The sequence below is a fragment of the Sus scrofa genome, chromosome 8 (genome assembly GCF_000003025.6).
Source record: "Sus scrofa isolate TJ Tabasco breed Duroc chromosome 8, Sscrofa11.1, whole genome shotgun sequence".
Classification (NCBI taxonomy): Eukaryota; Metazoa; Chordata; class Mammalia; order Artiodactyla; family Suidae; genus Sus; species Sus scrofa.
The window spans coordinates 133,153,868-133,171,131 of NC_010450.4; the positions used below are offsets into that span (position 1 = coordinate 133,153,868).

The 17,264-nt window shown below is 40.6% G+C and overlaps 1 protein-coding gene across 7 annotated transcripts in view; it reads right to left on the minus strand.

The window, feature by feature from the left end:
* Positions 1-17,264, minus strand: part of ARHGAP24 (Rho GTPase activating protein 24) — a 744,099-nt gene that overhangs the window by 391,901 nt on the left and 334,934 nt on the right. For 4 of the 7 annotated variants that reach the window (XM_021100782.1, XM_021100783.1, XM_021100785.1 and 1 more), the window contains exon 2: positions 6,947-7,146. In XM_021100782.1, coding sequence (XP_020956441.1) covers positions 6,947-7,126 — 180 coding nt within the window. In that variant the 5' untranslated portion in view covers positions 7,127-7,146. Of the gene's footprint in view, positions 1-6,946; positions 7,147-10,317; positions 10,337-10,453; positions 10,898-17,264 lie in introns of those variants that run through there. The other 3 variants (XM_021100781.1, XM_021100780.1, XM_021100784.1) reach the window with 3 other exon arrangements.

Here is a 17,264-nt window from a genome sequence, read left to right on the forward strand (position 1 = left end):
GGCCTAGATGAACTGAAATTTCTTTCACTTTTAAAATTAAATTTTCTTTCATTTTTCATTTACGGTGAAATTTATTTTCAATTTTAAAATTTTCCTTCATTTCATGGGAAAAAGAAAGTGTATTCTGCAAGCATTGCTGGGAAACCTGGACAGCTGCATGCAAAGCAATGAAACTAGAACACACCCTCACACCATGCATAAAAATAAACTCCAAATGGCTGAAAGACTTAAATATACGACAGGACACCATCAAACTCCTAGAAGAAAACATAGGCAAAACACTCTCTGACATCAACATCATGAATATTTTCTCAGGGCAGTCTCCCAAAGCAATAGAAATTAGAGCAAAAATAAACCCATGGGACCTCATCAAACTGAAAAGGTTTTGCACAGCAAAGGAAACCCAAAAGAAAACAAAAAGACAACTTACAGAATAGGAGAAAATAGTTTCAAATGATGCAACCGACAAGGGCTTAATCTCTAGAATGTATAAACAACTTATACAACCCAACAGCAAAAAAGCCAATCAGTCAATGGAAAAATGGGCAAAAGACCTGAATAGACATTTCTCCAAAGAAGATATACAGATGGCCAGCAAACACATGAAAAAATGCTCAACATCGCTGATTATAAGAGAAATGCAAATCAAAACTACCATGAGATACCACCTCACACCAGTCAGAATGGCCATCATTAATAAATCCACAAATAACAAGTGTTGGAGGGCTGTGGAGAAAAGGGAACCCTCCTGCACTGTTGGTGGGAATGGAAACTGGTACAGCCACTATGGAGAACAGTTTGGAGATACCTTAGAAATCTATACATAGAACTTCCATATGACCCTGCAATCCCACTCTTGGGCATCTATCCGGACAAAGCTCTACTTAAAAGAGACACTTGCACCCGCATGTTCATTGTAGCACTATTCACAATAGCCAGGACATGGAAACATCCCAAATGTCCATCGACAGATGATTGGATTCGGAAGAGGTGGTATATATACACAATGGAATACTACTCAGCCATGAAAAAGAATGACATCATGCCATTTGCAGCAACATGGATGGAACTAGAGAATCTTATACTGAGTGAAATGAGCCAGAAAGACAAAGACAAATACCATATGATATCACTTATAACTGGAATCTAATATCCAGCACAAATGAACATCTCCTCAGAAAAGAAAATCATGGACTTGGAGAAAAGACTTGTGGCTGCCTGATGGGAGTGGGAGGGATCAGGAGCTTGGGCTTATCAGGCACAACTTAGAATAGATTTACAAAGAGATCCTGCTGAGTAGCATTGAGAACTTTGTCTAGATACTCAAGTTGCAACAGAACAAAGGGCGGGGAAAAAAAATGTAATGTATACATGTAAGGATAACTTGATCCCCTTGCTGTACAGTGGGAAAATAAAAAAAAATTTTTAAAAATTAAATTTTCTTTCATTTCAGTTTTAAAATTTTCTTCCACTTAAAAAATCTAGGATACTAAATATTTTAGTTTGATTATTTTAAACATAAAATAGTTCTCTTTTGAGGTAGACCTCCAATAAATTGACAGGGGAACCCTGGCAATGGGCTGGAAAGTCTCATTTACAAATCAGGTACTGTCCCAGAGAAAGGAGCACCTAGAGGCATTTCTGCCTTTTGCTCAAGAAGAAAATACAAGGCAAATGGTAGTTAGAGACTTTCTAAAGTTCTCACACTTCTGCACGTCATGGAATATTTGAGAAGTAAGGTGCAATTTGAATAAGAACATGAAACATAAAATTAAGTTCAAACAATTAAGTCTATAGTGCACTAAAGTAGACATAGGTTCTAGCAGATGTGAAGATTGACAGTATTGATGGAAGAAAAATTAAGCTGAGAAAATTATATTTATCAACATAGGTTTTCAACATATTGGAAGCTATGGAATGAATTGTGCCCCCAAATTCACGTTAAATCCCTAACCCCCCCATGTGGCTGTGGGGAGGGGGGGCTTTGAGGAGGTAATTAAGGTTACAGGAGGTCTCGAGGGTGAGGTTGATCTGACAGGATTCATGTTCTTACGCGAGAAAGGGACACCGGGGCTTTGTCACTCTCCCGAGCACAAAGCAGAGGCCGTGCGAGGTCACAGAGGGCTGGCAGCTTCCTGCACGCCAGAAAGAGAGGCTTCACCAGAAACCAACCCTGCAAGCCTCTTGATCTTAGCCTTCCAGCCTCTAGAACGCTAAGAAAACGAATCTTTCTTGCTTACACGCCCCACTCCCTGGTGGACACGGAGGCAGCCCGCAGAGACTCGGACATAAGGAAACAAGGACACTGTCCACTTCTAACAGAGCAGTGTGGTCTTGCTTCTGGAGTCGCTTTGGAAAAGCTTCCCATTGCCTACCTGAGAACCCAGGCTCAGGGCCACATACCCACCCCTTTTCATCGAGGCCTCTATATCTCTAACCCTGCTTCTTGTCATTTTGCCACCCTCACACTACAGACGAATCCACAGAAGTCTACTCCACCACTCTGTGTCTTCGCTCGGCTCCGAACTCCTTTCCCCCATTTAGGTACCCTGAACTCCCACCACCTTCAGCATCCCAGGTAAGAATCACCTCTTGCTTCGTGCCGCCTTACCCAACTCCTCTACCCTGTCATTACTCGCTCCTCGGCACGCACTGTCTCTGTTTTTCTGAGCACTCTGTACCTACAAGGTGACCTTCACAATTACAATTTTTTGCTTGTAGGTTTCCCCCAACAGATGTGCAGTTTTTAATAAGGATAATGATGGAGTCTGATGCTCTTCACTGAGTCGAGACACTCAGAGAAAGTTTTACTAAAATAAATCAAGAACCTTTTTCTAGGGCAAGAAGGACACACATTTCAAGGGTTTTAATACTTCCACTTTAGAAATACTATTAAGAGAGAGGAAAACCAATCCAGATTAAGTTCATTGAACATTTTCAACGGGTTAGGAATGCTTAAGAAAGTGAATTTTTTTTTTCATTTCATTAGTGATGTTTCCTCCAGCATTACTGAAATAGCCCTCATCAAAATATATGAAAGCCGAGGGCATTCTTACGCTTAGAAGTGCCAATATTAAAGATAAATAACCAAGAAGTACTCCTGCCTGAAAGCAGAGCTAATGAAAAGTTGAGGATTTGTGAGCAGGCAAAAGGCTAAGCTAAAGGAACATTGGATCAGGAGCAAGGAAATCTGATTTCTAGTTCATCTTCTGCCACTCACAAACACTCTCCCTTGGCTGATACACAGACACACACACAGACACACACACACAGACCCCATCTGTCTATAAAATGAGGGGGTTTACAACAACTAAATTTTTTATATTTAAAAATTTTTAAGATTGTAAAATTTCTATTTTAAACGTTTGTTCTCCACTGAATTTTTTAAGAGTTATTCTGCAGTATATCACTATAGGATTTATTTAATGTGATTGAAATGTCATTGTTTTGAATGCAAATTATGACCATGATATATGAAGTTGAGAAGATCAATACTACTCACCGTACCTGGTCCTGGCCCAACCCTGTTTGGCTATAGATATCTTTTACTGACTCACAAGCTCATCCAAAAACGTGCCTGAGCGCTTCCAATGTGTCAGGCATCTGTGCTCACTTAAAGAATCCACTTTAAAGTAAGAAATGAATCCACTGATGGATTAATACACAGCAATGTATTACAGGGCTAATACACGGTCCTTTCAAATTACTCTGACACACAGCTTCGATAGGTGGGCTCTGCCTCCTAAGGCAAGGAGAAGCTACCTGGGTGTTCAGAAGCTGAGAGTCCCCCAAACTAATAAAGACATAAAAACACCCCCGCCAAAAAAACGAATTACTCTGACAGAGAACTTGCTGGGTTTTCATCTGATTCTATATGCACATGTCTAAACATCAGTGGAAAAGATTAAAATTTAAAAAGTACAATGTCAAAATTCCTAGTGCTTGTACTGTCATGAGAGACGATCCAAAAAAGAATAATAATTCAAAGTTATTTATCCTAAATTATTACTGCCTTATTAACAGGAAATGTTTAACAAATAATAAATAGAAAAATTAAGAAACTTTTTGGGGGAAATGATGGTAGTCTATGTTTGGTTTGTATAAGGTTTAGTATTTTCTTGTCAGTATAATACCATCTTGTTAATTTCAGTCATTATAAGTCCACAAATACTAGTAATATACAAATATCAAAATACTACTTAACCTTAGAAATACTACGAATTAAAGAAATTTTCACTTTGAGGCAGACTGCCAATTAATCAGGAGTTTTTGCATTTTCTTGGAGGCTCAGTGGTTAACGAACCCAACCAGGATCCATGAGGACGTGGGTTCAATCCCTGGCCTCGCTCAGTGGGTTAAGGATCCAGTGCTGCTGTGAGCTATGGTGTAGGTTGGATCCCACATTGCTGTGGTGCAGGCCAGCAGCTGTAGCTCTGACTCAACCCCTAGTCTGGGAACCTCCATATGCTACGGGTGCAGCACTTAGGGGGAAAAAAAAAGGAAAAAAAGAAGTTCTTGCATTTTCTTCTTTATAGTTCCAACTTTTTATGAAAATAACTACACTGCGCTGAATACTATCTGTGACCGTAAATCTTCTGAGGAATTCCACAGAGGACCATGACCAAGGCACTCTGATAATATCCTCTTTAGACAGTTTAGGGGATTCATGTGCATGTTCTCTGATTTCTGCAAATTCTCAAATTTTAGAAACACTGAGCTCAAGCTTGATCCACTATATCCTGTCTTCATTATGAAAGGGATGCTGAGCTCACCAAAGACTCAGAACATTTTTTTTTATCATTTATTTACATACATATTTTTTTTCTACTGTGCAGCATGGTGACCCAGTTACACACACATGTGCACATTCTATTTTCGCTCATCATCATGCCCTGTCATAAGTGACTAGACAGAGTTCCCAGTGCTACACAGCAGGATCCCATTGCTCATCCACCCCAAAGGCAACATTCTGCATCTATTTACCCCAAGCTCCCAGTCCCTCCCACTCCCTCCCCTTCCCCCTTGGCAACCACAAGTCTATTCTCCAAGTCCATGATTTTCTTTTCTGTGGAAAGGTTCATTCGTGCCATACATTAGATTCCAGATATAAGTGATATCAGATGTTTAGTCTGCTTTCCATTCTCCACTTCCTTACCTTCCTCACCTCCCGAGACCTCTGTTTGCTTCTATAGTCCTTTGCTTAGATTCTCGATGAAACCTAATGGACCACTGTGGTCAACAACCCCGTCCACCCAAGCCCCGCCAGAACCGGGGTCCACAGGATAAAACACTGCGTCTTACTCACACTTTCATTTTATCCAGTGTGTTCCTCCACATACAAGCTTCCACACTGGAGCTCCCATGTTCCGCATTTTTCACATTAACCTGAGCTCGGTGAAAAGTGATTTTATGTTCAAGATACTCCTTTACTGTGAGTATGAAATAGTGTAAAACAGGGTACGGTGAGAAAAGAACCCTAGAGTATGAGATAAGAAACAAGACTCCACTCCGCTGCCTCTTACGTCTCTAAGATTGTGGTCACACTGCCTCATACGCTAAGCCACGATTTCTTCCCCTGCAACAATAACCCCCACATTCCCCAACTGGTCTGCTGTGATGAAAGCAAGAACTGGTATGGAAACACACTATGACTAACAGGATACCAATACAGGATCATCTTATAAGTTATTTATGAGGTTAATTAATTTACTATGAGGCTGAGGTCCTATAAACCTGGACTGAAGTAGAAGCAAAATATGAAATATGGCACCACTGTCTAACTTTTAATAATATGTATTAAACCTTGATTTCTTCACGCATAAATGGGAATACTCCTACTTCAAAGGATTATTGTAAGCATTTCATACGATTATATATATATATGCATATACATATATACATATACATAATACATGCACAAACTCTTAGTCTGATGTTTGGCCCTGGTAAAAATAGGCTAAAACAACAGCAATTTCAAAAAAATGAATGGAGTTGGTAGTATGTAATTTTATTGCTATTTTTATGTATTTCAATTAGGCTAATGAGAACTTTGTTAAATTATAATGTCTGAGGAACTCAAAATACTAAAGCAGAGCCCTGATCCGAACTCCTAATTAAGTTCTTGAACTTTAATAGACGTGAGATAGCCTGAAGGACATACTGTTAGAGATGTTTATGTAAACTAATCGAAGACAGTTTTTCTCTCATTTATGTATTTCAAGATGTAGACGAAGCGAAAACACAGATGTGCTGCTCCTTTCACGTCTCCTTTCATCAACTGTTAAGCAGAGATCACAGCTAAGAAGGCCTGTTGTAGCTACAGGGAATGATGGAAACTCTTCCTCGCTCAAACTGCAACCCAGAGATTTGTGGCTGAGAAAATGATAAGTAAATAAGCAAATAAAAGACCACTAAGAAACCGCAGGGAAACACAGAAACTATGCCCAGAAGACTACACTGTGCACGCTGCTTGGATGTATCTGTGCTGCCTGGTTTCGCCCCACCTCCGTATTTTATGGGAGTTAAGGTGGAGGGAGGCCCCCGGAGAACTGATACTGAAGATGTCTCAGAAATTACTGAAAGTTGCACTTCAATTCTTTCAACTTACTTTGGAGAAAAGGAAAGAAGTTTTGGCTACTATGTTTTTTAGCAGCTGTCCATTGATATGTTCTCACTGAAGCGGGTTTGCCTGAGGGGCCTCAGCCATTCTATTCCAGCAAATTAAAAGTCAAAGTTAGTATTCAGCAAGTCAAATCTGCCTCTTGGCCTCAATTAGCAAAGCCATCAATCTGAACCACAGGAAACAAAGAGAAAAAACAAACACGATGCCAACAAACTGAAGGAGACCGGGGAGATCGGGTGGGCTTCAGTTTCCATCCCTTTCTAGCAAACCCTCTACTTCTTAGCCTGCCTGGTACCACAGTGCTTTTTATTTCCTCCTACTTACCAAGGGCTTGGTTTCATCTTCATCTTTGAAATAGTAGAGCTGGTCTCCCTTGAGCACAAACCAACGTGTATGCCAGGTTTTGACAAAGCCTCCTTGCTTCCTCAGCCACCCACACTTCATGGCCTTGTTTTGCCCTTGGCTTTGCTGGGGGTTCTCCGTGGAGTCATGGTTCTCCTCCATTATCAGGCTGATGGACTTTCCTATTTAACAAACAAACAACAACAAAAATGAAAAGGAAGCTCTGATATATTCAAGGATCTCTTAAATCACCCCTGTCCCTTTAAAAAAAAAAAAAAGAAGAAAAAAGCTGGTGAGAGAGTGAAAAACGTTTATCAACTCACATGCCGAATTTCTAGAAGCAAACCACAAACCTGACAGCAATATTCCTGGAGGAAGACTGGGCAGAGTTCCTTATGACTCCCTTAAATAAGCTAGTCAGCTGGGTGATAATATCACTTTTGTCCCAAGTAGAACTAAAGAATGGGAAAGTCCTAGGGGCAATGTGCTAAGAAGTAATTTGGGGAAGGCAGCTCTGCTCACTGCTACACCACCAACACAAGAAGCAATTTTTGAAGACAAACTAAAACCACCAACAAAAACATAACTCTCATGGGTCTCTGTGTCTGGTTTGCGCTGATTAGGGCCGGCTTATTGTGCAGGCTTGTGATTATTTGAGCAAGCACTGGCCTAACATATGTTAAAGTTTAAAGAGACTTATTTTAAAAACCTCAGTGGAAGACATTTGTTTTACATATGTGACAACTTCTCAGGATGTATCTGCCCTCATTTCCCCTAAAGTATCCTCTCGCGAGTTTTGTTGGCTGGACAGCTGAAAAAGTTTAGGGGAAAAAAAAAATGAAACAAACAAACAAAATCAAACAAACAGAAAAACCTGTTTGGCCAGTGAGTTTCCTTCAAACTTCAGCGGTGAGTGGTGAGCTACAGTCAACGGCACGATGGAGAAAATTTCAAGGTTACGCGTGAAGGCGCATAAGGCCAAACTCGCTATAAGTAGCAAGAAAATGAGTTTATCACAGAGGGAAGATTAGTCAACTGGTAAGAAGCTAAACCAGCACAGTAAGAACAGAGGAGGCAGCATTCTGGGAAAGCCAGGGACAGGTAGTTAAGGACAAAAGACATTTTCCCATCCCAAAGGCTGCCTGCAGATTCTTGCTGATATTTACTCCTAAGTAGTTTTTTTAGAAAGTGAAAACTGCACTCTTAATCTTGTGTCTTTCCTGAGGATATAAGGATGAAGATTAATTAATACAGCATAGAATACTCCGGTTCTGGCATATTCATGCACCAAGCTCCTTTTTTGTTTTTTTTTCAGCTTAATGCCAGAGAACAAGCTGTGCTCCTGCGTGGCCTTTACTTCCACCACTTAGGTTTCAATTGGTTTGTACGTCCACCACCCTGGTTATAAATTCCATGAACTTTCAATTGACAACCCTTCCTTGGCTATTTATGGTCTTTCCTTGAAGATACAGGGTCATCAACCTTCCTTCCATTCCTGGTCCTCTGGTTTCTGGGACTTGAGTCCCGACATTCCAGTTCCAGAGATGAAGCAGAACTTTGGTTCTAAATCCTTCTTTTGATTATTTCAACCACCATCTCCGTAGTTTTGCCTCGTCCACTGGCAGGCATTGCAACCTAGCTCCATCCCTGTGTTTCTCTTTATTCGACTGCCATGTGTCTCATTAAATATCCACTTTTTCCTTTCTTATCCTGAACAGACCCCTCATCTCTACAAACCCTCTTGAAACTTCCTTTGCTCCCTTGGGCATGCCCATGGCAATCGCCAGGGAGCATTCTCTCACCGTGTGTGTGCATGCGTAGGAGCAGACGGGATCATGCCTGATGCTTTAGGTTTGTTATGCCCTTAGGGCAGGAACTTTCATCTCTCTTCTTTCACAGTACTTGACCCAGTATAAAAAGCCAAGTAAACCTCACTCTAAATGAACAGTAAATGCTGTAGCATAATTTAGATAATGAGTATGCTTATTTAGACCCCTCTAACTAATCTTTTGGTTTCCTGGTATTTACATTGTTCAAATCTAAAATCTACACAGCTTGCTATTTCATCATCACCTATTTATTCTTTAACCAAATATCTTAACTTATAAAATTGAAAAAGACCTTCAAGCAAACATTCCAACACACACCCCCCCACATGCACACACATAAATCTAGAATTCATTGTGCAACAATAAATTCTTTCTTTGGGGCCCTTTTTTTTTTCTTTCCTCTCATAATCATGTTTTCTATTAAGTTTGAAAAAGCCCCTCTAAAACACTTCAAGGTAATTAGCAAGCGACCATCAATAATATAAAATATACAAGTGCACAGCTCCACTTTTGCCTACTAGTAATCCTTAGTAAAAAAAAAAAAAGTGTGTATATCTGAATGTGGTTTATGATTCTTTTTGCAGATATTGTTTTTAACCCTAGTGAAGCCAATGACAGTATCCGTCACTGAACTCCTGGCTATAATGCCCATATTTTCATGACTTCAGAATGCATCAGAAAGTGTTTTAATAGTACGAACTGAACCAAGTCATTAAAACAGAAATGAAAACAGACTGGATCATATGCCTAAGGGAAAATAATACCACAATTATTGCTCATTGAGTAAAACTAAGTTTTACTAAGATAACCATTATTTTTATAGAAGGGCCTTGATATTTTTGCAGAAGTCAGATGCTTTAAATTCTACCCTTGATCTTTAAAATACGGAGTCCGGATTGGATCATTCCCAACTCTGGTCCCTTCTAGCAGACTGAAATCTACCATCTCTGTAATTCCATAAGCAAAAGGACACCAGATATCCACAACACTTAGTACAATGCCTGGCATGCAGTGAAGCTCAATCCATGTGTGATGAGTTAATGAATTTTGCAATTGATTTGGTGCTAGATATCCAGAAGTGAACATGACCTCTCTCTGATACCTGATCTTGCCCCCAACTTGATCTTAGCAAATGCCGCCACAATACTCCCAGTTAGGAAAAAAAAGATGGAAAGAGATCATCTTTGATTCCCAGCTTCTCCTCATCCTGAGTATCAAATTTATCTGTAAATTCTTCAGAAGACTATACCTCCCAAAATATTTCAAGTCTATCCAACTGACTCCATCTCCATCGTGTGCCAAGCTACCATTATCTTTGACTGGATGATTTTAATAGTCCTCTAACTGGTCTCATTGCTTTCATTTTAAACCACAAACACAAAAACACAGATACATGCTCACACCAGTTTCATTCTATACACAACGGCCAAAATGAGATTTTAAAATTTAAATCAGATAATGATTCTCTTCTCTTAACATTTTGATTGGTTCCTATTTTACTTATTTTAAAATCTAGAGTCTTACCATAGCATCAAAATTCCTGAATCATCTGGCACCTGTTTACTGATCTAATGTAATCTTATGCCACCTTCTCTTCATTCACCCCAACTCCCAACACACACACACACACACACACACACACACACACACACACACACACCTCTGCTGCAAGTCACCACACCAGCTTACTTCCAGCTCTGGAAACACGGAAACCCCTTTACGCCTTTAGTCTTGATGCTTGCTGACCCCTGCCAAGGCTGTTCTGTCTCATGCTCTTTACACCGCCCACTCCTTCTCATCTCTCACGTGTCAGCTGAAAACCTACCTGTTCCAACCACTGTCACTAATCACTAGTGAATTAGTTCCCTTCTTGTTATTCTCTGTCTTTGAACCCAGACCTCTGTCTTCCTGACATTTCTCTAAATTGCTACTTTTTTAGTTGTTTATGGCTGACCACCCCTGCAGGATCCCATTGGCTATACCAGTTCAAGGACTTGCTTTTCCTCCCTGAAATCTACCCCGTGCTTATTTGGTATTCAGTAAACAATTGTGGAATCAAGGAAGGAAGCTATATAACAACCACAACAGAATTCCTACAAAGACTATTTTGGAAAATTTTTAAATTGCATTTAATGCCTTAAAAAGATGGTCTACTTTAAGAGTTCGATTTTTTTTTTCCTTTGACACAGGAGACTTCAATTAGCATGAAAATTGTTCCTAAACATAATGTCACAATCACCAAACTTAAATGAACCTGAAACTGCCCTTTCCGAGGAAATACAACATTCAAAACGTACACTTCTTAGCCTTGGCAGGAAATACATGTAACCAATTCTGGTTTAGCATGAAGGAAAGTATGATTCACCCACTCAGATGCTCAGAGAAGGGTTTAACTAAATCTCTACTGGGTCAGTACTTCCCCTGTGGTCAGGCCATGGCAGCTGGGTAGTACATGGGATTCCAACACAACCATCAACGTCAGTGTTTAGCAAAGCTACACAACAAAAGCATAAATAAATGGTTGCTCTAAACTAAAAAACAGAATTAAGTTCATTTGTGCCTTCACAACCCTAATGACAGCTACTGTACCGTGTCTGGGCTTAAAAAGATCTCATCAACGGATGCGCTCACAGATTTAAATTATTTTCCAGGGGTGGAAACTGGTTTTACATCTACCCACACAGTTCTTTTTCACAATCAGATGGGCCAGGAACACAGGTGCAAGTATTGCATGATGCAGTCAGAGATGAAATTCATGCTTCTAACAGAATCTTCTAGAAGTCCACCAGCCACACACATAGGTATTCACATTTGTAACGTCATTTCAACAGATTACATGAACAGGCACATACACAGAGATGTATATCAAGCAAATGCCATATGCCTGAGAGTTGCAATGTGTCTGAATTCACCTACAGAACTACAGTGTTCAGCAAACCCAAGAGAACGGCCAAGGAGGGGGGAGCGAGAGAGAAAGTGAAGGAGGAGGAGAGCCTGAAAAGCAGGAGCGATTCCACCACAACGCCTCCTCCCCGTCAGTGGACACATGCTCCTATACATGTGGGACAAGGTGCCTTTTTACAGCCAGCGTCGGATCCCTCCGCTCTGGCGGGGAGGGTGTGTCACTGCGCGCGTGTGACCCCAGAGCTTCAGAGTACCCGGGGTTTCCCACCACGTGGCCGCTCAACACAAACACACCACTCCAGTGGTTCAGAGAACAGTGATCTGTTGTGATGCTAGGAGAGAAAACAAATATAAAACTGGCAGAATTGGTAACATACTGCAATTTGTGAGCGATTTGTTTGACTTGCAGGAGTCATTTGGTTCACATCCAAGTGTCAGCTTCTGTAAAAGGAATGTGATTGCACTGAGCAGGATAGGTAACTACAGAGGGCCATACTGAGCTGAATTCTAACCTTTCTTAAGGAAAAAAAGAAAAAAAAAAACCATTTTGCAGCTATTGCCAACATGCTAGTTTGTCAAGCAGCAGTACATTTGATTGAGCTGTATGCCTAAACGCTAGCCTTTCTATAGGTAATGAATGGTTCACACAACAAAAACTCAGAGAAGGAGATAGCATGTGCGCATGTGTGTTGGTATATGTGTGTGTGTACATGTGTGCATGCATGTTTGTATGTCTGTATGTGTGTGTGGTCAGCATGGGAATATACACATTGCATATGTATTTTCCCCAGAGAAGAAAATCCTTAAATGCAAAACATTTGTTGAGATTCTTATTTTTTAAACACTAAGTTCCATGCCCTTGGAAGACAGATAAGGATGCTCTTGCAGATCTGACATTCTTCCAAGATCTTCGCCGTACAAGATTTGCTAGACAACCTGATGGTGGCATATTACTGTCAACCTATGAGGTTATAGTTTTATTTTTATGTTTATTATTTCCCAGAACAATTCTTCAATAACTGCAATTGTTTGCTTGATTTAGAACTTAAAATTCTTTTAAAACTCTAAATATTAAAATAATTTCTGGCTTGACGTCTCGCTTTCCCCAAGCAAGTACCAAGGAAAGGCCGTATGAACCACAGTGAGAAGGTAGCCATCTAAAAACTAGGAAGGAAGCTTTATCAGAACCTGGCCATGTGGGCACCTTGATCTCAGGCATCCAGCCTCCAGAACTGTGAGGAAATGTATTTCTGTCCTTTAAGCCATCAGAGTAGACTGAGACGATATACACTTCCAAAGAATGGGTAGGCAAATAGTTAAAGAATTGAATCTTGGTAGCCTGTTGTTAGTAACTGCTAACTAAAGAAAACGGACGAGTGAAACAGAGTTCACTTTCTGTCCCTCGCTCTCTACCACAGCACCTCTCCGCTTGAAGAATGAATCAAACTGTGGTACCTACAGGGAATCAGCACACTAGGTTCAGTATTGCGATGGATCGGCAGTGGCTCTTTTAGCTCCAAGGTCAGTTTCAGGAAGCCAAATATGTTTTCAAGAAGCAAACGGCCATTAAAAAAGGAACAAAGTCAGGAATTCCTGTTGTGGCACAGCAGAAACGAACCCAACTAGTATCCATGAGGATGTGGGTTTGATACCTGGCCTCACTCATTGGGTCGGGGATCTGGTGTTGCTGTGTGCTGTGGTGTAGGTTGCAGACGTGGCTTGAATCCCGAGTTTCCGTGGCTGTGGTGTAGGCTGGCAGCTGTAGCTTAGATTCAACCCCTCGCTTGGGAACTTCCATATGCTGCAAGTGTGGCTCTAAAAAGAAAGAAAAAAAATTTAAAAAAAGAGGAACAAAATCATGCCGTTTGGAGCAACATGGATGGAACTAGATATCTTCATACTAAGTGAAATAAATCAGAAAGAGAAAGACAAATACCATATGACATCACTTATATGTGGACTCTAAAATATGGCACAAATGAACCTATTTACAGAACAGAAACATACAAACATGGAGAACAGATCTGTGGTTGCCAAGGGGAATGGGGAGGGAGTGGGATGGACTGGGAGTTTAGATTTAGTAGATGTAAACTATTATGTTTAGAATGGACAAGCGGGGAGGCCCTGCTATGTAGCACAGGGAACTATATCCAATCCATCACTTGTGAGAGACCATGATGGAAAAAATATGAGAAAAATATCATCACGTTGCTGTACAGCAGAAATTGACAGCACACTGTAAATAATCTATAATAATTTTTTTTTAATTTTAAAAAGAAGCAACTGAATTTCTCGAAGTAACTTGAAAGGGCCTTGGGTTTTTATACATAGTTGTTCTTATACCTGGACTTCATGGTTTACACCTATTCATCCTTCTCTTCCTCTACAAAGGCTTCCCTACACACTGCCATCCCCAACGAGGATGTTCCCCTGCCAGGAATTCCCATGATACTCGGGACACGGACTTTATCACATGCGGCCATATGTGAATTATTTTTCCATCTTCTATACCAAAACTCCTGGAAGATATGGATTTCCTGAACACCTCCCACTCTAACTAGTATACACTAAATACTCAAAGGTTTGTTAAATAAATGTAAGTGGATAAAGGAATGAAGGAGAAAACAAATGCATTGGTCATTTGCGGGGGGGGGGGGGGCTCGTAGAATCGACTCCAGAGGCCCCAAGGCTCACCACAGTGCAGTGCAAAAATTCTAAACCATTTGATGTTATTAGACACCAATGCAAGGGTTTCCATCCAAATTCTCCCATCTGAATACAACCCTTTAAGTTTTTAGTGGCTTCAAGTGAAACCAAGCTTTAGGAACCACTGAGAAAGAGAACTCCCATTTGTCTCACTGGGTGATATCCTTAAGTACAACTTGAGTTAAAAATAAACATTTCTTCTTAAAACTGGAGAGTTTAAGTGTGAAAAAAACAGGAGAACTGAATAATGTACAACAGTTGTGAATACAAAGTTTAAAAGTCACCAGAAAAGCACGCTTGGGGGAAATTTGACAGTAATAATTTTGTAAATATTGAGTTATTTTTCTAAAGAAACACTAAATACCCTGTTCCTTGATTCACTTGAAATTAAGCTGTCCAAAACATCAGAGAATAGACAATAACAGAAAATTATGTATATGTTGGGATGGATCAGGAATGTCAATTTACATTTCATATTTTAAGCTTCACTATCTCCATACGCATTTGGTAAGAAATCCAAATGACTTCATAGGATGAACCATTTTTAAAAAGTTTAAATATTAACTTTGTTTCTGTTGTATATTTGATGCTTCATACTTTGCAGAGGGAATCTGCTCCCTCTTAAGGAGGTTTTAATTCAATAGGGAGAAAAGTATTTCATATATATTTAGATGTGTTACCTCCCACCACGTCAGTATCTGAGGGAGCAGTAAAATAAGATAAAGACGGAATTCCCAATGCTGACAATCTGAGTAGAAATAAAAATCAAACTATATATATATAATTACAATTTTTCTTCTTGTGTTTTTTTTTTTTTCTACCAAGACCCACTCTCCTGGCTACTTTCAAACATGCAACACAGTGTTACTAACTATAGTCACCACGCAGTCCATGCCATAAAAAATGAAATGCTTCACAAGTTTGCAGGGTCCATGCTCACGTTCTCTCATCATTCCAACATTGGTAAACATGCTGCCGAAGCAAGAAGAAAGGTCAACTTCTTTTAACGGAAAAAACTAGTAGCTTGCTGAGAGGTCTAAGACGGCAACTATCATTGCATCATATGACCACAAAGAACAAAGCAGAGCGATCTGAAGCAGGGTAGGGGAAATAGTTGAATGCCCCCTGTTTTATATTTCTTCACCCTATATATGCCTGGATCCTTAACAATAGGATCAGAAGGCAGATCTTAGGAACATCTCAATTTTTAGGCATTTGTGTGCCCCTCCCCTCCCTTACTCATCGCTCATTCTCCCTTAGCAAAACTTTATTTTGAAAAGCTGTCCCAAGGAACAAGGAAAAGAGGCTTTCCACCTAAATCTGAGAATGAATGGGAGTATAACACCCAGAGGATGGAAGAGCAATGGCGGCCATGAAAGGGGAGCTTTTGTGCACAGGGGGCAGAGTCGGGAGGGCTGCGCTGTAGCAGATGGAATGCAAAGACAGTCAGGCTGAGGCAGGGAGCATCTTCTCATCTGGGTCCTCCCCTCATACCAGGGACATAACCTCTGGGCCTATGGTTTACAGAGTTCCTCCATCTCGATCCCCCAGCGGTCACATGTTTAAACGTAGATAAAAGCCTTTCTCCAACACCGCTTTTGATGTCAGGTTCCTTTAGTGCATCCAACCCAATAAAATCAGATGTGGTGTCAATTATTCTATCATTTCAAGGGTCTCTTCGGGGTCAGCTTTTTAGTCAACCACACTTCAGAGAAACTATTCTACAAGTAGGTAACTTTGGCTGAGCTAGACATTGTCGGCAAAGAACTCTCATGCTTTCTCCTTCAAATGCAAGCCGTGAGAGGCTGAATGATTTCCAATAAGGTCCACTTCTTTCTTGCCAATTAATCCGGTGGCTGAACATCATCGGCCATGCTTTATAAACTCTGGAAGATTACTGAACACTCTAAGTATATAAATCTTGTCCTAATCACTGAACCACAGTTGCTCTCTCAATGTTTTATTATCCAGACGGGTGTGACAACCCAATGTTTTCATTACAATTTGAGGGAAATGGGGAGAGGTCAAAGTGAAGAAAATCTGACTACTCTTCCACTTTATTCAGCATCCTTCATATTCTGATGGACTTTGATTGCTACACGTTAATCTTTGAGGAGATACCATTATTCTCATAGAATGTGAACACATTTTAGTTCATTTTAGTTCTTCAAAGTATCTCATTAATTCACACTTTGGTCTAGATGAGTTGAATAGAAACCTAACTTGACTGCACCTGAGTATATTTAATTAAGAGTTCTCTGAAAGATAAATAAACCCTACCTATAAAAAGCCATTTTTAGAAAGAGAGGAATTTTGGCAGGTCCTGTGCTATTTGGAGTGTTCAGAAGCCCATCCTTGGGGACCCGCTCTCCCTCGTGTCACATTGTTTCAGATGGTAGCACCACCCACGGCCATGGGGTGAGCCTAGACTTGATTATACATAGGTCCTGAGCCCCTTGGCAGCAGTGACCAACCCAAGAAGGGGGCATGTGATGAAGCATCGCCAATCAGAGTCCTTCCTTAGGACAGCTAGAGCAGCACTGGAAGAACGAGCCCCTGAGCTGAGTGAGGCTGACAGCATTCATCTCCCCTGCCCTGCAGGGGAAAGTGTTCTGCACAAGGAAGTGATGCAGAGACAAGCAGCTGTGAGAAAAGACTGCAGAGAGCCCCAGAACACCCATCCTAGTTCTCGCTCCCGAAGTCCTGGCCTCTGTGTATCTTTCTTTGATCCTATGAGATATGTTTATGCTTCCCAGCAAAGTGAGCAAATAAATCCCCATTTGCTTAATCTAGTGGGTTTTTTTTTGGTTTGTTTTGTTTTGCTTTTTAGGGCTGCACCTGCAGCATGTGGAAGTTCCCAG